We start from the raw sequence: 14280 nt of genomic DNA, 5'->3' as shown, positions 1-14280 counted from the left end.
GTCCACCAAAACCCCGGCCGCAAAGACCAAATCTAACATGTGCCCCGCCTGGTGAGTGGGTGTTGTAACAAACTGGGAGAGTCCCAGTGTCGCCATGGGTGACACTCGGTCCATCGCCTGACTGGAGGTCGTGTCATCGGCATGGACATTGAAATCACCCAGGATCAAAAGCCTTGGGTACCCCAGTGCCCAGTCTGTTACGGCCTCCATCGGGGATAGTAAGGCACTGGCTGGTGTGTTAGGCGGACAGTACACCAGCCAGATCGCCAACCCCTCCCTCACATCCCACACCAGACCGGCACATTCTATACCATTGATCGTTGGGGTCGGAAGAGCCCGGAACGAGTAATCCTCAAGTATGAATAGCGCCCGCCCGCTAGTCCGTGATTGGTGAAAGACTGAGTATCCTGGGGGAGCCATCTGGGAGAGAGCTACAGTCTTCCCATTTCGCCTGCAGGTCTCGGTCACGCAAGCCAGATCCACATCCTGCTTAAGGAACTCCCTAAGGATCGAGGTCTTATTATTTATGGACCTGGCATACTTTGTTTGGATCATCTTATGTTTGTGAGCAGCTGTTTTTACCTATGGATTATATCAACTCTGACCCCAGAAACAGACTAACGGATGACCTGAGCGCTGCGCGTGTTGCTCTCAAACTTACAAAGTATGAGCCAAGGTTAGACAAATTAGCAGCATGCGTGCAACAGCCAAAATCACACTAATGGTTCAAAAGCATGCCGAATGCAAACTTCTTTACCTTTCAATAAAAAGTCGTTTGGATCGTTGAAAGCTCCGTTATCGCGTTTTTTCTTTCAAGACAAAAGATGTTAACGTACGAGTTGTTTCTTCTAAACTAAAACCTCAGTGTTCAGGTTAAACTGCCGTGTTGGCGCTTTGCAATAAATAAGTGGATTTTGGGGTTGTTGTTGAGGCACTCAGCCTCTAAAAGGTTCACCGTCACTGCCCATAAGCATCCCTGACAAGTGTTTGTCCAGCTGCTGCTTCAAAGCTGCCAGGAAGGGAGAGCTCACCACTTCCCTAGGCACAGGCTTCCACTATTGAACTACTCTTACTGCATTTATAGGGAGGGGCGGTGGCTCAGTGGTAGAGCATCTGCTTGGGAAGCAGAAGGTCCCAGGTTCAATCCCCGGCATCTCCAAAAAAAAAAAGGTCCAGGCAAATAGGTGTGAAAAACCTCAGCTTGAGACCCTGGAGAGCCGCTGCCAGTCTGAGAAGACAATACTGACTTTGATGGACCAAAGGTCTGATTCCGTATAAGGCAGCTTCATATGTTCATATTTATTTATTACATTAAGCTTATATCCCGCCCTCTCCGCAAGCGGACACAGGGCGGCTCACAACATTACATTACTACCATTAAAACCAATAACACATATAAAACATAATTACATATTTAAATTATTTAAAACCATTTCATGGTGCTGTATTAATACAATACAATATAGGCGGTTCTGAAAATTTGGTGGTGACCACCAGTACTCTGCATGGTGCTCTGTATGATGTCCAGTGACAGCTCTCTCTCAGATATCGAAGGCCTGTCGGAACAATTTGGTCTTACAGGCCCTGCAGAACGTAGGCAGATCCCGCTGGGCCCTTATGGCCTCCGGGAGAGCGTTCCAGAGTTCTGGCGCTGCCACCGAGAAAGCCCTGGCTCGTGTCTTACGCAACCTGGCTTCTTTTGGTCCAGGGATGGACAGTAGATTTTTCGTCCCTGGACGCAGTGCTCTCTGGGGGATATACGGAGAAAGGCGGTCCCGCAGATAGGCAGGTCCCTGACCATAAAGGGCTTTAAAGGTCAGTACCAACACCTTGAAACGAACCCAGAACACAACAGGAAGCCAGTGCAGCTCTTTCAGCACTGGCTGTAAGAAAGTTATTCCTAGTATCTAGCTGGTACCTTCCCACCCTTAATTTAGACCCATTATCGCAAGTCCTCTCCTCCGCTGCCAACGGGAACAGTTCCCTGCTCTCCTCTAAGCAACAGCCCTTCCGATACCTAAAGCAATGATGTCCTCCCTCCACCTCCTCTTCTCCAGACCAAACATTCCCAGGTCTCTCATCCTTTCCTCGCAGGGCTTGGTCTCCAGGGCTAGAGTTGAGTCCAGTAACGCCTCTAAGACTGCAAGATTTTCAGGGCAGGAACTTTTGAGAGATAGCTCCTTCCTTGGAGGTTTTTAAACAGAGGCTAGATGGCCAGCTGACAGCAATGCGGATCCTGTGAACTTATGGGGAGGTATTTGTGAATTTCCTGCATTGTGCAGTGGGTTGCATTAGATGACCCTTCCAACTCTGCGATTCTATGACCTGGTGATTCTCAAAAGCTTCTGTCCCTGAGAGCCTTATTGTTCTTCAAATTTGGCTTTATCTGGAGAAATAAGAAAACAAAGGGTTGTCTTCCATCTTACGGAACTGTAAAAATCTGTTACTAAAATTCACCTTTGCAGCCGCTACAATGCTAGAAAATTCCTTGTAGGTTTCCTGATTGGTTGTAGGATTGTATGCAACTATTGTAAAATTTTCTAAATGCATTTTTAGATTTGGAAAATATTTCAGCGGCCCACTTTCAAGGTCTCTTTCAAAACCCTGCGGTTTTCTCTCAAATGTTTCGATATTGCAAAACGTCCTTTCTGCTGTTTTCCCTACACCTTGTAGTTGTTTGTTCAGTACACTGAAGTGTAGTGTAAAATCTGTAAAAAAAACATGAGGTTGGTAAGCCGGGCCGTATCAGTGAGCTGTGGATATCCCTGCCCTTTTTCATTCATAAAAAGCCTAATTTCATCCAAGCAGGCTACAAATCTCTCTGGGACTGGTCCTCTGCTCAGCCACCGGATATTATCGTACATAAGTAAACAATTATACCGTGCCTGAACCTGTTAGAGATTTTGCACGCAGCAGAAGACACTGAAGGAGAGGGACAGGCAAACACAGGAATTAATAGACAAGAGAGACAACTGTATGCAATGGTAGAATATATTTACCAGGACAGTATCCAATATTCAGAGTCGTTGCCAGGCCAAGGTCATACACAGTAATCAGTACACACTTCAGTAGATAACAGTATACACCAGTAAGTATACACAGCACGATCCAAGCACAGTAGCATAGGATCAACACCAGCAGTGTTCGCTGCCACCCGGACGGTGAGTCTCACAGTACCCACAATCCTTACCGGCAGACAGAGCAAGCTCACTGAGCTTCCCTAAATACACACATCAATCATGCAAGCTCACCAGAGGTTGCATCAGCTCTGTGAGTCAGCACAAAGCCTAATTACAGGTGAGGTCATTCCACCTTACCTCAGTAACAGGTAACAGCTGGACCATGATGCAACATGACTCAGCATGACATTGCAGAAACAACATTTACTATTACTAAGATGGAGTCAGTCAGCCATTTTAGGACTGAGTTCCCACAGAACCTCCTCAAGAAGTGCTTGAAACTGTCAAAATCCGAGCACGAGCCATGATGTAATTCAGTTTTGGTGACACCTTTGAGGTCATGGTCACATTTTCTGCTGCTTTCCCTGGCACAAAGAGCTTCTTGATGTATCATGAAATGGAAATGAGTGACTTGATGTTTTGTTTAACAAAGAGCTGGATGAAACCAGATGTTGCCCCCGCCATCGCTAGTAATTAGAACCTCTTTTTCTGGTCTTAAATCTTGCAACAAAAAAGCCTCCACCGCAGCACTGTAGGTATCTATCCCTTGTGTTCTTTTAGGCAAAGACAACAGTTTCACCAGCTCTTCTCTCATGAAGTCACCAACAAGCATAACGCAAAATCACTGTTAGCCTTGCATGCTTATTTATATCTGTGCTTTTATCCAAGCACATGGAGTAACAGGCTGCCTGACTAACATCAGTTGCCGTGTGCTGGACTCGGTCTTTAACAGTATTTCTGCTAAGTGGCATCTCAGAGATGCGTTGAATAATTTTATTCTTGTTTGGGAAACCATGAAAAAGGGGATTACTCCCAGACAACATGGCCGTTCTGATAATATCCCCACCAGAGAGGGGCTTACCATGTTTTGCTACGCGCAGTGAAATTGGAAAACTGACAGCTGTCAGATGATTTCCAGAAAGATAGTTGCAAAAATGTTGGGGAGGGACGGTGGCTCAGTGGCAGAGCATCTGCTTGGGGAGCGGAAGGTCCCCGGTTCAATCCCTGGCATCTCCACTAAAAAAGGGTCCAAGCAAATAGGCGTGAAAAGCCTCCGCTTGAGACCCTGGAGAGCAGGGGAGGGACGGTGGCTCAGTGGTAGAGCATCTGCTTGGGAAGCAGAAGGTCCCAGGTTCAATCCCTGGCATCTTAAAAAAGGGGTCCAGGCAAATAGGTGTGAAAAGCCTCAGCTTGAGACCCTGGAGAGCCGCTGCCAGTCTGAGTAGACAATACTGACTTTGATGGACCTAGGGTTTGATTCAGTATAAGGCAGCTTCATATGTTCAAAATTAAGATACTGGGAATGATATTTCCTCAATTTCCCTTCAAGAAACTCTTATTTCAGTTTTGCCAAGCTTTGCAACACTTTTGTGGTTGGCGTCAACCACAGAAAGTGCCGTATTTCATCAACACTCACAGCTATGTGAAATTCTGCATGCACTTCTTTTCCAGTAGGATTGGCGATGCAATTCTGTGGTTTGCCTTTTAAGATCATAGAAGAATTAGCGTTGTGTGATGTTCTTACAGATAAGCCTCCAGCGGGCAACAAGACAGGGCTGGTGCCACAAAACCCACGCTTTGGCCCGAGTGCTCTGCTCCCCTCCAGCTCCGCTCCCTTCCAGCTGTGCCATGCTGTGAGCTATACTCTCCTCCAACCTAGCTCCTCTCCAACCCCACCATAGGAATCACCTTCGCCACAGACTCAACAGGCTGCCATCTGCACCGCATGTGAGCCGCCTGCCTTACCCCAGACGGGAGAGAGGAAGCACTCCCATTGGGCTGTTGGACAGAGGGGCGGGTGATGTGAGAAATGTCCTCTGGTGTGCATGGAGATGGGGAGGGGAGCAGCCCGGCCCCGCATCCCTCTGGCTTTCTAGTAACGAACTCTGGCGAACTCTGTGCTGGGGCGATGGCGCACATGCCCACAGAGAGGGCTCTGAGTGCCTCTGGCATGCATGCCATAGGTTCGCCACCACTGCTGTAGGCTGATCCTGCTTTGAGCAGGTGATTGGACTAGATGGCCTTTGTGGACCTTTCCAATCCTGTGATTCTAACTTTAGAGCTGCCTTTCTTCTCTCTCTCTTTGGGGGGAAAGGCCTGCAGGTCATTTGGCACTCGACATCTGGAGCACTGATTGCTTCACTTTAAGCCCAAATCGATTGCTGACAGACGAGTTGTCTTCTGAAGGCTGCTTGGGTTTTTCCGGCAGGGCCACAGAAGTCTTGTGCGCCATTCTTCCCTGCCCCAATCCATATAGAGCTGCTGCTGCGGTATGGAGCCGCCACACAAGGCTGCTCCGTTTGAGCGGTGGCTGGCACCATGCCCTGTCAGAATCCTGCGCAGAACAATGCCAAGGGCAGCAAAGTTGGCTTAGGGACATCGTAGATGTCTGGGTGGGGCAGGTGGCATATTTGACTGCACTTGTTTTATATCGGGTTTAAAAGTTTAATGGGAAAAAAAAAGAATGCCAAAAAAGTACTTCTGTAAACCTCAGGGACAGGAAGTGAAAGATGACGAGGTCTTCATTTAGTTGACATATTTATACCTCCACCTTCCCTTGTGGCTCAAGATGTGGCTTCAATACTAAGTTCTTGCTGTGGCTGTGTAGTCCTCAGAGTGCTGGGCTCGGGTTCAAATTGCCACTTGTTGTGAAGCAGGCAGGATAAACTGAGGCCAGTCTCTCTCTCTCCCTCCCTCTCCCTAACCTACCTCACATGGTGGTTGTGAGGATAAAAGCTGTTCTGAGCGTCTTTGATTTTAAAATTTACAAAAAAATCAGTGTCCCCCTCTCACTTCCTGCAGCTCAAAATCTCACCCAAGGCAGCTTTCTGAAGCCTCTCCAAAAGTTAGCTGGCTGCTTCTTGCAGGTCTTCCGCATAGCTGCAGGCCGCAAGATGTTGTTGCGTATACACTTTTTACATTTTTGGAAAGGATTTGGCCCAGTTGGGTTTTTTTTTTTAGCAGGTTAGTTGGAAACCGTGGCTAATCCCTGAGCGCAGGCACTCCGGAAGCAGTGTTTCCAGTTCGGCTAGGAAGTTCGGCATTTCCTGAGGGATGAGAGCACATCTTTCTGAGGAGAGTTCAGGACTTCTTCTCACTGCCTATTTATATCTTGCACAAGGTACGGCATGTCCAGCCCCAAGAATTCAGGACTCTGATCTCCGGACTGGATGTAATGATGTTCGGACTACTCTACGTGCCATGAGGTGAGAGGGCCTGTGGGGCAAAGAACTAATGGCCTTTTGTGGGATACTGAGTGGGGGGGGGGGGGAGAGCCAGCCAAGCATCTGAAAAGCCCCATCCTTTTGAGCTGAATCACCTGGAGCAGGGGTCCCTTAATTGTCTTGAATCTGCAGGTACCCTTGGAACTCTGACACAATGTAGTGGGTGCCCTAAAATGGCTGCCGCAGGGGGCAGAGCCGGCTGGTAGCAGGAGGTGGAGCCAGCCATAAAATGGCTGCCACAGCTTACCTTCAGTCACACAGTGAAGGTCCTTAGCTTGTGGCAGCTGCTGCCAAAGCAAGCTGTGCAAACTCAGTGAAATCTCCAGTGGTCAATTCAAAGCCTTGCTGGGCAAAAGCCCCACCTACTTCCTAAAAACACGTTTTGGGGTGCCATGACACTTGGCTACCACAGTGGGGACCCCCCCCCCCGACCTAAAGGATGAGTTACCTGTTAGCTGGCTGAAATTTCCGATTGGGTTGGGTTGCTTTTCGAAGACGGAAATACTTCCTTCACAGTAACCGTTCCCTCAGTGTTTGCTCAACTTCTGGTTTGCCTGACAAACATCTGTTGATCAGCTAAAAGCAAAAACTGTCCTGACCTCAGCCTGTGCATAGGGCCAGAATTAGAACTGATGGCTCCTCCCTGCTTGATCACTGCAGATTTGTGCAGCTGGCCAACTTCACGGGCATTCCGGCGCTGGTGGTTCCGGTGGGATACACTGCTTCAGGGCTTCCCATCAGCCTTCAGGTAAACCAGACGTTTCTCTGTTTGATGCTGCCCAGACGGGGCGCTCTTTAGTTCTTTCTCAGCCAGCGAAGAGCGAGTTCTTTCTCATCCAGTGTTGTTCTTGCCCTTGCTTTCCAGAGCAGGTAGGAATAGCAGAAGGGCCCGCTTTTGTCTATATCCCTGCACTGTGCCCTCCTGTCTGTTGCCTTCTCTTGCCAGATGCCTCCCTTCCTAGTCATTGGGGTGGGGTGTGGAGTCAAAGAGGAAACCCCTTTCTGCCCTGAATGAGTCAGGGACCAGGCATGCTACTCCAGGAACTGCCGGGGGGAGGGAAGAGGCCTGTTATGTTCTGCCTTTGTTCTTACTACAAGGACCGCTAGCAAATGGCGTCTTGCTTTTTTGCCTAAGGCACTTTGCTTATGGCGTGTTGAGGAATGGAGGCAATTGATAAGCTACTCTGTTGATACAGAAAACAGTACTTTTGGCTTCAGGCCCATAATTGCCTCAGTCCCTTGCTAAGTGCACGATGCGGCGGCTTGCGCAGGGAGGCACATGGGGGTGGGGTTGTGGCTTAGTGGCAAAGTATCTGCTTAGCATGCAGAGAGACCCAGGTTTGGTCCTTGGCATCTCCAGTTAAAAGTATTTGGCAGTAGGCGCTGTGAAAAGGCCTCTGCCTTAGACTCTGGAGAGCTGACTGCCTTTCTGAGTAGACAGTGCTGACCCTGATGGACTGAGCGTCTGATTCACTATAAGGCAACTTCACGTGCGACGGTTCCATCTGCTGCCCAAACCCTCCCATGCAATTGGTATGGCCTGGTGTAGAGGTGGATCTCCATGGAGAAAGACCAATCTACAGTCCTTCCTTCAGAGTTTCCAGCTTGAAAGAGGCTCTTGTTTTCTAGAAGCTCGCCACCAGTTTTCCTCACGCCCTGTGTTTCTGTTTGACAGATCATGGCCAAGTGGTGGGACGAAGCTCTGTTGTTCCGGGTTGGCCTGAAGTTGGAGCAGTTTCGTGACGTGACAGCAAAACCCGCCATTTATTATGACGTACTTGGGTGATGGGGTTGGCGCCAGGATTTCCAGCGGGGTGGTGTTTTATGAGGGTTTTTTTGGGGGGGGAGGGGGAGAGAGCTGGCTTATTTTATTTTATTTAATTCAATTTATATCCCGCCCTCCCTGCTGAGGCAGGCTCAGGGCAGCTCACATGGTCATGCATATGCATGAATATAAATATACAATAAAACATTGAAAATAAGACCAATTTAAAAGATAGGAATTGACATTTCAGGTGCTATAATCTTGTGTGTTGTCTTGCTATTCCAGCTAGGTGTTCACCGAAAAGCAGCTCTTAATGGTGCAGATTGTTCTATATGGTGCAGATTGCAAGAGGTGGTCCAGATATTTTTGGGAGACCGTAGTAGCCAGTGCTCTAACTTGCAAACGCCTGGTTGGAAGGGTGTCGTCTTACAGGCCCTGCGGAGCTGTGCGAGCTCTCACAGGGCCCTGACCACCTGGTCTGGCAGTGAGCTGAAATGGTCCCCCTTTCCACAAAAATGAGCAAGAATTTATTTATGATATTTTTCTTACCTTTGATGGACCACTTGGTTACTTAGGGGCAAACGAAATTTTCACTTGGTTGTCGGGTTCTGAACATTTTTGGCAATTTAGCAGCAACAGTGTTTCTCGCACAGGGGGAGGTGGAACTCCATAAAAGGATTCTGCTTCTTGTTTGGTTTCATTGGACTGTAGTTGGCTGTACCACCAGACAGACAACACTGCTGTATTCTTTGCAACAAAATGGATATATTTAAAAAATATATTGCAGTTACGGTTCACGGCTGTCCGCATTTATTTCTCCTACCTGTCTTCAGCCTTTGGAATTCTGAGATGGGCTGGTGACTGCAGATATAAGATATTAATTTCAGTTATGCAGTGAATACCTGTGTGCTGTAGTGGCAGCTGCTGCCAAAGCAACATTTTTAAAAACCTGCACCGCCGGCTAGAAGCCTTGCCCTACCTGCTCTGGCGACTTTCTAAAACAGTGGACATCGTGGCATGCATGGGAACCACACTGGGAACCCCTAAGGATAGAGGCATTATGCAAAAAAAGAACCCACTTTGACAGAGGCCCAGCAGCTCTAGCTAGCTAGTGCAAGTGTTGACACGAGCATCTTTCCACCACAGATTGTGGCACAGTTCTTCAAGGCCTAGTTGCCAAGAGTCAGAGACACAAGCTGCAGTAGATTTACTGGTGATTATTTTGTGCTCTGCACTGACAACCTGATCTCCTTCCCTCTCTGCTTGAATGAAGGGCAGACACAGCCGTTTACATGACTGTTTTGCGTTTTTGTTAGCTGAGCCTTTTCCACGTAGGTCTCTGGATAAGAACAAAAGATCCAGCAAATAAGGATCTTGGGATTAACCACTTGTCACAGACATGCCTTTTAGGGGCAGAGTCTGAGCAGAGATGCTTGGTGAAGAAATCACATTGCACCAAAGGATAGCTGGGAAATGGATCAGGAAATCGCAAGATTGTGCTGGGGCTCTCAAACGTTGAAGCAAGTCAGCACAGAATTTACTTCTGACACTAAGAAATCACATTGCACCAAAGGATAGCTGGGAAATGGATCAGGAAATCACAAGATTGTACTGGGGCTCTCAAATGTTGAAGTAAGTCAGCACAGAATTTACTTCTGACACTAACAGAGGTCATCCTCTGGGTGCTGAGGAATCCTTCACTTGAGAATTGCTGATGTAATGAGGATGGAAGTACCAGTTTCTTTTACAAGATGTCTTATGTTTCCTGTTAATAATTTCTAAGCAGGATTAAGTTTGGGTGCCACCGGAGTCGTCGTGGACAAAGGCTGCAGCTCAGGTAGCTTTGTAACACGATGGACGTGTAAACAGATTTATCTCAAGCTAGGAACAAAAAGAACAAGGAGGTTCCCTAGAAGGAATATGTAGTTAGCTGCATGTCAACATGGTATCCAAGGCTATAAAGGTCTAACCTGTTCCTTTGGAAAGTTCTCTCCTGACTCATTTCATTACCAGGACCCCCACATGGAAGAAAAGAGGATCCATGCCAAATGTAGCTTATCAAGGAGTCAATAAACGGCTGGCCATTGACAGCTGCTGCCTCTTCTCCGGCAGCAGAATCGCATTGTTCAAAGTGTTACAGAGGGATTTCTATCCCAGTGGGTTATGCAAGTCTCTGATGCCGGAGTGTTATTGAAGCAAGCGGGGGCTTTATTCAGAGGAAAGCAGAAATGGGGGTAAGGATAAGTTAGCTGTGCTTCATGTGGCAAAGAACAGAGAGGAGAATCTGAGCCCTTCAGGAGAGGAGAAGGGGACTCCCTGCACCAAGGGATCTGGGGTGTACGGAAGCCCCCCGAAACTGAAACATCCACAGAGCCAGCAAATGCCTTCCATTTGGCTCCTGAGAAAGAACTACATGTTACAACGTACGTCTCTCACTCGCCATTGGCAGAGAGCGTTTCTCGGTGTGATTGTGCAATACAGCAAGCCCATCAGACTACCTGGGGACCCAAGAGCAAAGCACCCATTGGAGGAGCTGCCTCCCTGCATCTCCAGGGATGAGGCACCTGCTCTGTCACTTCTGCTTTTTTAAGGAGAGGCCTCAAAACCCTCGTCCTCGCCGGCTTTGGTCAAACTCTTGAAGCGTAGAGTCCAAAGAGCTTTCTCTCCAAAAGGAAGGGCAAGCCAGCCAGCTTCACAGGCCTGACCCACAATCCTATGCTTATGGCAGAGGTTTACAATGCACCACACAGAAGCCGTGTTCCTTGTGCCTACCCGTGCTCAAGTCTGCCAGGAAAGCACCCTTTGCTATCTTGCCTTGTGACAGCTGAATTCTGCCAGCAGGCGTTCCCTTGACCTACCTTAGACAAGCCTTAAAGACAGAATTGGCTGCAACAACATGCAGGAGCAGTCAAAAACTAGTCTCTCCCCCCCCCCCCATTTGATCACTTAAGGATGGAACTGCTTTTGGGATATCAGCACAACTACTGGTGCAATAATGGGGGGGGGTGTATTTTAAAGAACTGTTACTGGAGAGGTTGAAGTAGCATAGGCTGCAGTAACCAAAAGAGAAGCCTAGAGCCAGGTTCGTCCTCTGAGATGGGGACGTTGTAAGGAATTCCCCAGGCTCAAGACCACCCTGAAGGAATGAGGTAAACGAACAGCCTGGCAAAGAGGCAGAACCCAGTCATCCTGTGGAGCAGGCAGGAAGCCTGCCAGGTTAAGTGATTCTGCCTGCCAAAGCGTGAGGGGTGGGCATGAACTGGGAAAATGGTGCAAACCCCCAAACTTCTCCATTGCCTAAACCCTCCCATGAACCTCCATGAAAACATGGAGGGTCATGGGTGCCAAACCCCTCGTCGACAAACCAGGCCTGTTCATGCCCGTGCCCGTTTTGTTCTTTTGCGCAGAGGTCTGGGGCCAGGCCTGTGGGCACGGAGGCTTTTGCCCTGCAAGGCTTCTGATTGGCTGTGCAGATTTTTAAAAGTTGCTTTGGCGGCAGTTACCACCCTAGCACAGGAATCTGGACGGTGTAAGCTGAAGTAGCCGTTTTGTGCCTGTGCCCACTGCATTATGTAAGAATTACAATAGTGCCCACTGGCTGGAAAAGGTTGGGGTGGCCTGGAGAATTAGTTCCTGCATTTTGCAGCAGAGAGGGGAAGACCACGGAATTCATCGTGTGTGTTTCAAGCAGATGGAGTAACCACACATACAGGGCTCTTGCTTCACATAGGTATATAATGCAGTATATACACAATGATTTCTTGATATAAAATAACACCTTGTTTATAAAGTGACATATAATTGCCACTCGACCCTTCCCCCACCCCACAAAAAAACAGTAGTATACAAAATATAAAATATTTTTAAATATTTATAAACAGTTGCAAGGAAAAAAAAATAGAGCTGTATGAAAATAGCCTTCCCTTCCTCCCACGATTAATGGGCCTTTAGCCCATAGCTGTTGAGAGGGTACGAATATGCCCTTCCCAATACTATCCGGTCCCGCAGCAGTTTAAATAAGACGTAATAGTTGCAGAAGAGGATCAGGGCCACGGAGAGCGTGTGGTTCCACTTCTCGGAGCGCAAGAGGGAGTAGAGCTGGTAGCAAACCACGCTGCCCTCGATGAGGATGAGCAGATTCAGGAGCCGTAATGGGCGGTGGAAGAGGAACTGTGGAGGAAAGACGGGGGACACTGAGTTCAGCTGAGGGAAAAAGGGGGGGGGGTCTCCCGAATGGAGACTAACAATGAAAGCTGTGAGCCAGCCTCCATCCATCCCAAAATGCTGGGCTGGATCCTAACCCATCTCAACACCCTATTGAGCAATGCTCATCCATTTATTCCCTAAAACATGTACCTTCCCCCCCCACCCCTTTCTTCTGGTTCATGTGTGAAGTCTGCCTCAGGAAGAACGACACAGAGGATAACTGGATCCACCCTAATGACCTCTCCCACAGGAACCGAATTGAAAGAGCTTCCTGCTCTCTTCAAACCCTGACCAGGTGTAATGAATTTAAACATGGCGGGAGAAGAGGAAAAGAGTCAGACGGATTAAAAAAAACCTCAGCCAGGCATGATCGTGAGTGAATTTCAAAGGAGAACAAGATTCCCACAGGGAGTGTTTCTCTGCATGCCCTTCCCTCGCTAGCGCAGACCAAGTTGTCTTAAGACAACTGCTCTCACTCAGAAAAGCTGGAGGCAGCACCTTGTAGCATGCAGAACAAACGGAGTGGAGAAAGGGGCTTGGTTTCTTTCTCAGCATAAACCTCTACAGAGCTTGTGTGAGGACGAAATCCTACTCTGAACTCCTTAGAGCAGGGGTCCCCCAAGATGGTGCCCGGGCATGCCTGCCAACATCTTTTCGAGTGCCGTCAAAGGTTTCTAGAAAGCGGGTAGGGCCAGGTGGGGCGTTTGCCCTGCAAAGCTTCTGATTGGCTGTGCAGATTTTTAAAAACGTTCTTGGGCAGCAGCTGCCACTACAGTACACAGGGACCTTCACCGTGTGACTGAAGGCAAGCCGCAGCAGCCATTTTATGGCAGCCCATCTGTGGCTGTGCCTACTACGCTGGATCAGGATTCCAAAAGCGCCTGAAGGCTCAAAAAAAATTGAGGTCCCCTACTTTAGAGAGGAGGGACTGGAAACAAAAGGAATATAATTTGGCAAAGCCACGAGGAGGATACAGGCAGAGGCTCCTTGGCTTTCTGCACGTTTTGAAGCCAACTTCATGAGCCCTTTAAAAGTGGTAAAATTAACAATTTACAGAAGCCTGAAAGTCTAAGCCAATTCTAGATGAAGTATTTATGGGGCACCATACATCTAACCACTATTTTAGACACTTTCGGGTCCCCTGCCAAAGCCCACTTCACTAACTGACGATATCCTAAAGATACCTCCCTCTCTCTTCCTTTCCTGGCTTTTCACTACATGATTGACAAAGCAACTACAATTTAATGTCATCATATGGCAGGGAACATCACATTTTCATTGGCTAGTTACTTGAGTTCTAAAGAAAAATCTAAAGAAAGATCACGAGAGAGCAAATGTGGAACGGCCCAAGCTGTTTCCAGCTTTTATTCAGAGGGCAGGCCTGTTTCCACTCAAGAATAACAACCACAGTTCTGCTGTGGAAACGTGTTTGCATTCTTCGCTATCCTCTAGGCAGCCACGTTGCATTCCCAGAATAACAGGCAGCTTCTGTGCACAGAATAAAAGCAATAGTCTGCTTTTAGGCATTTACGGGGCGGAAGATGAAGCTGCACCTACACCAGAGGGGGGAAAAAAGGAGCCAGCAGGATGTGACGGGAGGGAAATATGCAAACACAGTCTGACCTAGTCGAGACATGCTGAACCCCCGGAGGCCAGCTGCTCCCCCATCTATCTATCTGCGGTACTTACATAGAAGCGGGCGTGGGAGACATCCGAAGGCACTGCTACATTGTAAGGCCCAACGGCTTTGTACAGACACCGGCTGTGCCGCACCAGCACCCCCTGCGGCCATATTGTGCTCTCAGACCAGCTGTGGAGGAAGGAGGGGGGAAAGAGTTTTGTCCAGCCCACCTCTGAAGACCTGCCTCTCCAGCTCTGCTCTCTGTGTCCCCTGCCTTCAGAGGGG

The 14280-nt window shown here is 48.4% G+C and overlaps 2 protein-coding genes across 2 annotated transcripts in view; one reads left to right on the top strand and one right to left on the bottom strand.

Moving 5' to 3' along the window:
• The window catches only part of LOC132570278 (uncharacterized), a 44303-nt gene extending 35340 nt beyond the window's left edge, over positions 1-8963 (top strand). The window contains exons 18-20 of the mRNA XM_060236779.1: positions 6301-6385; positions 7064-7151; positions 8079-8963. Of these exons, the coding sequence (XP_060092762.1) occupies positions 6301-6385; positions 7064-7151; positions 8079-8189 (284 nt within the window). The 3' untranslated portion in view covers positions 8190-8963. The remainder of the gene's footprint in view (positions 1-6300; positions 6386-7063; positions 7152-8078) is intronic.
• A 2922-nt stretch (positions 8964-11885) lies between these two features.
• TMEM39A (transmembrane protein 39A) overlaps positions 11886-14280 on the bottom strand; it is a 44797-nt gene continuing 42402 nt past the window's right edge. The window contains exons 8-9 of the mRNA XM_060236778.1: positions 14064-14184; positions 11886-12338 (exon numbers count right to left, since the gene is read on the bottom strand). Of these exons, the coding sequence (XP_060092761.1) occupies positions 12105-12338; positions 14064-14184 (355 nt within the window). The 3' untranslated portion in view covers positions 11886-12104. The remainder of the gene's footprint in view (positions 12339-14063; positions 14185-14280) is intronic.

The sequence above is a fragment of the Heteronotia binoei genome, chromosome 4 (assembly GCF_032191835.1).
Source record: "Heteronotia binoei isolate CCM8104 ecotype False Entrance Well chromosome 4, APGP_CSIRO_Hbin_v1, whole genome shotgun sequence".
Classification (NCBI taxonomy): domain Eukaryota; kingdom Metazoa; phylum Chordata; class Lepidosauria; order Squamata; family Gekkonidae; genus Heteronotia; species Heteronotia binoei.
Note: the sequence above shows the minus strand (reverse complement) of the source record. Positions and strands in the feature narration are given on the sequence as shown.